Source organism: Hibiscus syriacus, unplaced genomic scaffold (assembly GCF_006381635.1).
Source record: "Hibiscus syriacus cultivar Baekdansim isolate YM2019G1 unplaced genomic scaffold, ASM638163v2 tig00110392_pilon, whole genome shotgun sequence".
NCBI lineage: Eukaryota > Viridiplantae > Streptophyta > Magnoliopsida > Malvales > Malvaceae > Hibiscus > Hibiscus syriacus.
In genome coordinates, this window is record NW_024062720.1 from 69,596 (window position 1) to 80,456 (window position 10,861).

The following is a 10,861-nucleotide window of genomic DNA, read 5'->3' on the forward strand; positions in this document are numbered from 1 at the left end:
TAAAAAAACCCCACAAACTAGCAGCAGCGACTGCTGCATTTGTAAAGCTGGAAAACTATGGTTCATCTCTATACATACAACATTCTCTGCAACCTAATCTCTTTTTCTCTGCCAGTTTTATTCCACAAACTCCAAATATCCATAACAATTTCAACTAAATATAGGATTCTCATCTTTCCACCACCTTCAATAACATTGAAGAGGTCAACTCTATGGTTTTCCGAAATGGTAGACTTTTTTGGACGAATTCCTTCGGCGAGCGATGAGAATTGCTCCCAAGGCGAAACAAGAGTTGTTTTGGTCGTAATGAAGTGCAAAAGAGAAGAAAAAGAAATCTTGATGATAGCCAAATACAAATTTGTGAACATTATTTTTGTGGTTTGTGTAGAAGGTTAGAGGGGAGAAATTCTCAAAAGAATCAATAGAAAGGTGGTGGAGGAGGTGAAGCATATGATACACCAATTACCGGTGGCAATGGCCCCTCATACACAGGAGCTGGAGGTGGCGGGCTTTCATAAATAACTGGCGGTGGTGGAGGTGAATAGTAATGAACTGGTGGTGGTGGTGAGGAATACTTTACAACGGGTGGCGGTGGTGAAGGAGACAGGGGTGGCTTGTAATGTATTGGGGGAGGTGGCGATGGTGGTGGCGGTGAGTACTCTACACATGGTGGTGGAGGGGGTGGGGGAGGAGGCGGTTCTATACATGGTGTAGGTGAAGGTGGTGGTGGGGTGTGAACCACAGGGGGTGGGGAATAAACAGGTGGTGGTGGCGGCGATAAATATGAATAAATAGGTGCTAGAGGTGAATGTGGAGGCGGTGGTGGTGGAGGGGAGCTATAGTAGTAAGGAATTGGTGGTGGAGGGGAGCTATAGTAGTAAGGAATTGGTGGCGGCGGGGAAAATAATGGAGGTGGTGGAGGCGGTGAATTTGGTGGCGGAGGAGGCGGGGACCTCACACAATAAACAGGCGTAGGTGGTGGGGGTGAAGGTGGCGGTGGTGATGGATAAGTAGGGGGTGGGGGTGAAGGTGGTGGAGGTGAGGGCGGGGGAGGTGACGGTGGTGGAGGCGGTGGAGAGTTAACAGGTGGAGGTGGAGGTGGTGGTGGTGGAGGAGGCGAGTAAACAGGTGGGGGTGGTGGTGGGGGAGGCGAGTAAACTGGAGGTGGCGGTGATGGTGGAGGTGGAGAGTAAACCGGTGGTGGTGGAGGTGGTAGTGGCAAAACGACTGGGGGAGAAGGCGGGGGAGGGGGAGGGGGTGGCAAGGAAGGAACAAAAGGAGCACATCTAAACGAACTGCAGTCCACTGGCCTAGACAAGAAAGACTTACATTGAGCTGCGCTTCTTTGCAAAGGTCTGGCAGGCAAACAATTTCTTCTGTCGTCAAAAGCTCGCAAGTTCAAGCAAACCGGCGGCTCTCCAGTGAAGAAATTGTACGAGAATGTGAAGTTTTGCAGCTTCGGTAACTGACAAATACTGGCCGGAATTTTCCCCGATAGCCTATTATGAGCCACATTAAGCTGCTCGAGGCTCACCAGTTGCCCAATTTTCTCTGGCAAAGGACCCATCAACTCATTAAAACTAACATCGAAAACAGTAAGGTTTTTAAGCGCACCAATTTCCTCAGGCAAACAAGATCTCAACCCATTGTTCATGAGAATGATTTCCTCGAGACCAGTCATGTTACCAAGGCTGGACGGCACACATCCATGGAACCTGTTGTTGGCCAACACAATAACTGAAACAGGGGAGTTGCCCAAGTTGTCTGGAAGGTTGAACCTGAAGCGGTTGTGGTTGATGAAAATGGCATCCAAGTCCTTGTCGAACAGTTCTTTGGGTACGGTTCCTTCGAACTCGTTGAACCTCAGATCCAAGAACTTGAGTGAAGGCAGCTTGAGAATCACTTGGGGGAACTTACCAGCAAACCTATTATTGCTAAGATCCAGCTCGAACAGTAACTTCAGTCTGATAAACTTATGCGGAACGGTGCCACAAAAGCGATTGGAGTTGATGTGGAACAATGCAAGATCAGTGAGTAACCCAAGTTCCTCCGGCAAGTACCCGGCAATATCACCATGGTTCAGATCAATGCCGGCGACGGTCCTGATTGTCTTGTTATCAGGAGCAGGAGCACAGAACACCCCCGTGTAATCACAAACACCAGATCCAACCCAATCACCGGTGAAATTAGAAGGGTCGGAGAGAATAGCTTGCTTCCAAGCTTGTAAAGCTATGTAAGAATCTCTGAGCCTGGGGTTTTCAAAAACAAGAGACGGGTCGACAGTGACATTTTCCCCTCTGTCACCCAACTCATCTCTGTAATACAGAAGCTGGCGCTGCCTGATGTACAACACTTCTTTGTCACTGAGACCTCCATAGCTCGAAATGGGATTCTGCTGCTCGCATGAGCAGAACCCAACAATGAGGATGAAAAGTGAGAGACGAGAAAAATGGAGCTTGATGTTATTCTTGTTCTTCTTCATCTCACATGAGACATCTGCTTCTACGAATGCCACTTTATTCTCTTCTCTATTGCTTCTAGCAAAGTCTGGGTTCCAAACGTGGGTGCACTCTGATATCTAAGCAAGAAAGAAACAGGGATTTTGGGTTTGAGGGGAGAGAGAGACACACCAATGAGGTGAACTTTTAATAGGGTATTTTGGAGAAGCGTGTGCGTGCAAGAGAGATAAAAGAAATAAATGATTCACCAAAGGACAGCTAAATCACAGCTCAAAGTCCACCAGAACCTCTCACTTTCAGCCCCCTTTTTAATAATAAAATGAAGACAAATTGTAACTCATTTGGAAGGCTGACTTTAGAATTCATTGATGCCCATACTATAAAGCTAACGCTAAAAAGAACAAACCCATACAATAATAGGCAAAATGTTAATCCAAAACGCTAATTATGTATAACTATCAATAATTGTTGACAACATAATAATGTAATAGTTGTTAAAAGGTAGTCGGTGGAGGAGCAATATTCCGGCCAAGGTTGGCCCCACACACACACAAAAGATCCGGGTTGATATCACGAGTTATTGGTTCATAATTTTTGTGGCGGGCAATGAACGGCATAGAGGTGACAGTGGATATTTAATCCAAGTTTTTAAGCTTTGCTGGTGGTGGTGTTTCGTTTCTTTATGTTGTCAAATCATAAGACTCTTGCACTAAATTAACTATCAGTCACGCTCTATCCAATTACCTCGCTACCCTGTTTTCTTCGTTTACATTTATTCCTATTCTAAATTTTCTAATTTATACGCTCTTCTATCTAATTTACTACTTCACCATTTAGAGGTTGATTTTGTTTTATTATTTCTATTCTAAATATTTTAATTTGATAAAGGAAACTAAGAGGTTTAAACCTTATTTATTTTTAGAAAACTTGTTTAATATTGTGATTACTATTCGTCGGCGAGGAGTCTTTTTAGCCTCGAATAGGGAGAGATGATGCCAGGTTTACTTCCCGTGATCCAAACAACAGCTTCGTTTCAACAGTATGTCGTGACCTAAAGCAATCTGCCACTTTAGTTTCTACTTGGATTTTGATTATAATCTCCACAACTCCATAATATTATTTGTTTAAAAAGAAAAGGTCAAGTGAAACATTTTCATCTACCAACTGTTATATAATTTAATTTAATTTTCACTCATAAATATATGATATCAACAAATTATCAAAGGAGTTTAATAAATTAAATTCATTAAAAATAAGCAAATTACGTGACATATACATTGACCATCTCGCTTGCTTTTAGTTTTGTAACAATTTCATTCAGTTATCGGGAAAAAGTGAGGAAGACGTTAAAGATGATAAGAGATGAGATACCCATTTTACTTTAGTTAATATAGAATAGTGAATCGTAAGATACAATAGATAAAGAAATGGAAAATGAGAGGTAGATGTTAAAGATGATAAAAGTGACTAATTTTAAACTATTTTGAATGTGTAATATTTCAAGAGGTTATTCATTATACATGATAGTTGAGAATGTGGTTTTTTTATAGACATGCCCTTTATATTTTTGGAATATGTTTTATGAAGTGTTTTTTAATTTTTTAAGAAACATACTATAATACAGTTTTGAAAGATTAAAGTATAATCACTTTAACTTGTAATTTATATAAATTAAGAGATTAAACCAAAATCTTATCAATTTTAAAGGACACAATAAAATTTTATCACTATTTAACTTAATTTTTCAAAATTTAGGGCCAATGTCAGAAGTTTCCAATTAGGGAGGACTGGTGCCTCTGGAATTTATTACAAGAAATAAAGCACCCCTTGAAAAAATTTATATTTTTAACAAATTAAGATATCAACAATGGATAGTGATGATTAATTCTCTAATCGTATTTTTTTTATTCACAATGGTCTATGATGTGTCTAGAACTCGATGGATAGATCCATGCATGTTACCTATCCCCTTCAAAGCTCATTCATAAAGCATTGAACTTGCATGACTACCCTTTCTGTGTGGTCCAAATGCATTTTACCATCAAGTGGCTCAACCCAAAAGAAAACGACATAGAGCGTTCGGCCCCCTTTTACGGGTCCCACGCGTCACGTTTTGCAGGGAGGCGTCGAAAAAGATAGAGAATAAGGGCCCTCTATCCCCGCGTTCCCTCTATGGAGTTGCACCGCGTCCTTTACCGCATCATCGCTTTCACTTTTTACTTTTTTCCAGTACAATATTTTTGGATTGCACGCGTTTGGGATTACCTCACACCAAAGCCAACCACATTTGGCACCCGCCGCTGTATGTCGAGCATGGTAAATCATCTAAACCACGGCTGGTTATAAAATGAATGAAATTCTTTTCGTAATATATATACACATATTTTTTTTATAGTTTTGAGCCAATCTATGACCAAATTTCAGTCCTAAATGTTTAAAAAAGAAAGAAAAAAAAGTTGATGATTTTTATTTTTATAAATATCAAATTTCTTATACTTGCTACGTGATGCTTTTTATTTATAAAATAAAACATCGGTAAGCATTTCTAAATTATCAAACTAAATTTTATAATCCCAACAATAAATTTTATTATGGTATTACTCATTTCTTAATAATCTAACTCCATCGTAATCTTATTTCATTGCGGCTGCTTCAACCACAGCCAAATTGAAAATAAATATTCAAAACTTAATGATACATTAAATAATAAACATATATTAATGCATTGTATTTGCAATTCATCAATTGTATGCCAATATTGAATTATAGTTATTTGATTCTTATTAAATAATCACCGAAAAAAAAGTCAAGTTCTGGATGACTAGAAGCAAAAGCACAAGTTCTCCATCGTTATCCTTCTGAAGTAAAATTCAAATTATTATTATGTAGAATAGCCGATTCTAATTTCTTCCCAGGAATATCATTATCAAGCCTATTTAGGAGAATAATAATGACTTAAGGGGCAAAATTAAGGGCTGGTACAGGTCACAAAACCCCGCGTGGACCCCCTAATCACAACTGAACCGTTACAAATGCCAGCCGGCAATGCTAGCTACTCTTCTCATAAACGACAAGTGTCAAGTGAAGGCTACTTTCTCATGTCGTCTCTTATTTTCCCATATTTTATTTTATCTTTGTATTTATATAAACTTCAATATATTAAAATAATGTATATATTCAACTTTTCTTTATTCCAATTATGCTTGCATAACTATATTTGTACCATATAGTTATCGTATTAATATTTGACAAGAACGCCTATGAGTAGTGGTTTAGATGGGTCCCAACTGTATATATTTTATACTTTTAATTAATATTTAGCCGCATGATAAATTTAACAAAACAAGTAAAAAAAAAGGGCGTATTTACCCAAAAATCACCCTACGTTTTATACTTACCTATCATACACCCTTTTAAATTTTTTTATCGATCTAGTACCCTTTGCAGAAAAACACATATGATGATTTGCGTTTTTCTACAATTATGACACGCGCCAGAAAGGCGTAGATCACTATCCGCGCCTTTCACTTTATTTTAACCGTTCACACTCCTCCAATTAATGATACTCATCCGACCAAACTCATCCCAAACCCTATAAATACTCCCTCTTTTATTCTTTAAAACACACAAAATCCTCTCAAATCCTCCTAAACCATATCAAAACCCAAACCCTCTTAAAGTTCAAACACAGTCAAATTCTATTTAGAAGATAATATATTATACTATATTATAATAAATTAATATTTTAGTATTTTATTAAATTGTATTATATTAATTTTTTTGCAGTTATAAAATAGAAGGTGGTTTGCTTCGTTTAGTGAAAATCATATCTCGAGCCATTTTGCTGATACTGTAATATTTTTAAATTCTATTTTAATTTTAATTATTGGTAATAATTTATTTATTATTTTTTATTATTAGTTTATATATTAATTTCTATAATATTTATTAAATTATGAGATATATCGTATATTAGATCCATTTATCTGCAATCTTAAGTTAGAAATATCAACCCGTGTCTGGTCGTATTTTGTCGAGGCTGGATTCGGTTACGTAGCTAGATACGAAGGGCATTGTAACGTAGAATCCAACCTGATTTCTGCATTGGTCGAGCGGTAGAGACCAGAGACACAAACATTCCATCTTCCATGCGAATAGTGTACGATCAAGCTGGAGGATGTTTCCATGAACTTAGGGCTTTCGGTAGATGGAGATGTCCTTCAGGGGTGGCGTACGGTAACTGAAATTTATTGTGCCATGAGTATCTTGGAGGTATCCCGCCAAATTTTAACGGTGATCGAATTTCGTTAAATTGGTTGGATGCAAATTTCAAGCATTTGAATAGTGATGCCTCGGAGGAGCAGGTAAAATGTATGCACGGGCATGCATACTACAGCTGATATGAGGGCTACTGATGCTGGACAAATTGCGTAACCAAGTTCACTGTATGTGATTGCGGCATCTCGTCGATTTTCATCTGGCTGACACACTGAGTTGGGGCTCGGTAATTTTGGCATTCTTGTATAGGTAAATGTGTTGAGCTACTGACTATAGGAAAAATGCTATTGGAGGATGTCTCTTTCTGCTACAGTCTTGGGCGTGGCATCGTATGCCCTTTTTTATGTCTGGTTGTAGAGAACCTGTTCGTCTTCCTGCTATTATTGAGGTAATTACAATATTGATTTCGTATATTAATCATTTTATCTAGTATATAATAAAAATTATTTCATTGAATAGGGGGTCTACTGCAAGGAAAGATCATCGGGATTTACCTGATGAATTAGAATCAATTCGGCTACTCATTGATCAGAAGGCTGACACAGAGGTATGTATTTAAATAACACAATCTATTTTTAATTATCGTTATATAATTAGATTATTATTTTGATAAGAATTATATATATTTGTTTTAGTTTAAATGGGCTCCTTATTGTACTGATGATATGAGGATTTGTATCCCACGTGACTTAAGGAGCCCATTAGATGTTTGGATTGCGGTGGTCTCTCTGATCTGTTATGCGATTGTCGAGTGGCACCCCACTAATCGCGTGCTCCGGCAATTTAGTTTTATATTATCAATTCCAGAAGTACCTCAAAATCTCGACGAGTTGCATAGCACCGATCGACGCGGCAAAAAAGATATGGACTGACTGCTGAAGCATTATGAGTGGGTCATGATATGGGAAGATCGACATGGGCACATTCCCCGTAGAGAACCCATTTATGTGGACCATTTGACGGTTGCAAATGGTTATTACGAGTGGTTCAACAAGAACGAGAAATTATCCATGCTTTTCGAGGAAGCATGAGGATAGAGCATTCATCGACGTCGACAGAGACGTCCATCGTCACAAGCTCATCGTCCCTCGACTCGTAGATAGAGAGCAGGTGCTTCAATTTCGTCCTCAGCTGCAGCACCGGAACCTTCACAACAGCCACCTTCTATACCGATGTATACCCTACAGTCGTTTTATATGGCTCTGTAGCCATATCAGATGTCGCCACTGTCGTTCTCATACCAAATGCCACCACCGTCGCAGAGTTATATGACCTATCCTGGAGAATATTATGGTTATATGTTTGCATATCCAACTTAGGGTTTATATGCTAGTTATTTGGCGGTCCAGCATCACCACCGATGGCCACCGCACAGACACTTCTTGTATAGTTTTTCTCACTCATCGATGTCGATCTTTTCTCAATTTTCCTAGTTTTCTATGAGATGTGGGATAGTCAGTCATACACCTCCAGGGTTCTTATTCTATAGAGGTGCTACATCGTCATCGTTACTCATCAATAAAATGTATATGCTCCTGATGACGATGACGATGATGGTGATGATGATGATGGTGGTGGTGGTGATGATGATGATGATGAGAGTGAGGAGTCAGAACAAGTTATACGAAGAAATGCCCCTCGAGACAGACAACCACCGCTTTGCGGAACACATTTAAGACTCAAACATCGATAGATTCATACATTTTATTATATTTGTATTTAATTTTTTGGACAAATAATTGTAATTTTTTAATTATTTACGTTTAATACTTAATTTATTTTGTTAATTTCGTTTATTACTTAATTCAAGAGAATAATTTTATCATTTAGTGTTTTTTAATCATTTTTCTTGTTAATTTTGTTAATTACTTAATTGAAGCGAATGAGTTTATTATTTACTGAATTTTAATCCCTTGTCTTGTATCGTATTCTTGTTTAATTATTCGGTGATAATCAAATGACATTAACTTAAATTAAATGTAAATTAAATTACAAAAAATATTTTTTTCATAAACAATAAGTACATCAAGCACAACGTCAACGGTTACTTGATGACAAAAGAGATGGACATTTTTTCTACTTTGTCCTGGGTTTCTACAATGCCCATATCTTTTATTTTTTTCTAGATGTTTCTCGAATATCCATATCACAATGAATTCGAGTAGATTTTGGACTTCCACGATCCCTCAATAAAGATAGATCTGGTACAATCTGAAGCTAATTCTGAACCTCATTAGGGTCTTTGTCATTACCTATGGGGGGAACTCAAATTTATATACCTTAAACACTTCTAATAGTAGGTATACGAGATTCAAAAAATGATTATAGTCTTGATGGGTATGCGAGCAAGCTACTATGACAAGAGAGCACGGATACTTCAGAGCTTGAAAAAACCCACAGTCGCACCATTTGTCTCGTAGATTAACTTTTAACGAGTTAGCTTGAATCCCTTGAAGAGGTCGCGAGATCTCTGTGACACAAAACAATTCATGCGTTCTAGAGAAGCTTGTTACATACATTCCATTTGATAATCAAATTTTTTGTAGATTTGTAATTAATCTAGGGTGATAGACATGACCGCTTTGCATCCATGTTTGAGTTTGTCCCCCCGAGCTTCACAAAAAGCGCTCTCAAATGAAAATATGTCATTTTTACCAAAGCCGTTACAGGTAAATGACGTGCCCCCTTTAAGATCGAATTGATAGCCTCAGCCAAGTTAGTTGTCATGTGTCCATATCGATATCTACCATCATATGCATTTGTCCAGATTTCTTTATTAATGAGGCTGATGTAATCGTATCATTCTTCGTTCTTCCCCCGTTACTCTTGAAGCATGGACTCAAATGTTTGAGGTAGTAGTTCGTAACATGAGCATCAAATGTAGAACTTACTAACTTTGTTTAAACAAAAATAAAAATAATTGAAAGAAAAAAATAATAACATTTTCACATACCAATGTGCACAAGTAATTGGTGTTCATCATTCTTCTTGAACCTTCTATGATAGTTTGCAGCAATGTGTCGGATACAATACCTATGTTGGACATAGGGTGGTTACCACATTGGACCCAAAGAATCCATTGTTGCTTTGATCCAGCTCCGCAATATGAAATGACACAGTTTTTCCCCTCGTGATAACATGTGAGCGTAAGTTTTGGAGGAAAAAAGACCAAGAATCTGTATATTCTCCTTCAACAAGGACAAAAGCAACTGGAAGAATATTGTGATTACCATCTTGGACGATTGTCAATAGTAAAATTTGTTTATATTTTCCATACAAGAATGTCCTGTCGATTTGGACCACGGGCTTGCATTATTTCACAGCATTAATGCACTGTGGATAAGTCCAAAAAAGCCGGTAGAATTGGCATTGATCGCAAAGAACTTGATCATTATGGTATGCAAGGCAAGTTTCAAAGCCCATAACTATCACAGGATTCAACCTGTGCACCACCCTAAACCAACTTGGTAGTTCATTGTAAGATGCATCCCATTCGCCGTGAAGTTTTTTAATCGCATTATGCTTTGCCTTCTATGCTTTTCTGTATGAGACGGAATACACATACTGCAATTGTATAGTTGAAATCAACACAACAATAGCTATATGAGAGCTTACTTTTACCATGGGCATGATGGCTTTACAGATCATTTTGGAGTCCAAGTTGGGATGATCCTGGTTGATCCCTCCAACACAACATGTGTGAGGAACGTTGTATATCGTTAGTTCTCATATATTGTTTTTCCTCTTCGTCTTCGATACGCAAACCATCCAATTGCATCAGTTATCACGTTAGACACAGTGGTAGACATACTTTTCGGTCATAGAGCGGTCGACTCTAGACTGAACAAAATTAGGAATATTGTAATTTTTAATTTCCATCACCGCTTCTTCTTTGCATGAAAAATTCATTCCTAAATATAACTCACCATTAATGACTGATGAGTTAAATCTATAGTCACCGACATTTGGCATATCCGTAAGTTCTGACCCGTACATTGCACCATAGTCAGCTTCGTACATGTGTGCTGGAGGTTCAGTGTGTACCACATTTGTGGGAACTTCATCGACATCATCATTATTATCAGAGTCTATGTTGAACTGTTGTGATTCTGGATAAACAAATA

General features: G+C 38.0%; 1 protein-coding gene across 1 annotated transcript; it reads right to left on the minus strand.

The window, feature by feature from the left end:
* Positions 1 to 371: 371 nt before the first annotated feature.
* LOC120123240 (leucine-rich repeat extensin-like protein 4) lies at positions 372 to 2,596 on the minus strand. Its single transcript, XM_039142160.1, has one exon. It carries the CDS (start codon positions 2,480 to 2,482, stop codon positions 419 to 421), a length of 2,064 nt encoding a protein of 687 aa, XP_038998091.1. The 5' UTR covers positions 2,483 to 2,596; the 3' UTR covers positions 372 to 418.
* Between the last annotated feature and the right edge of the window lie 8,265 nt (positions 2,597 to 10,861).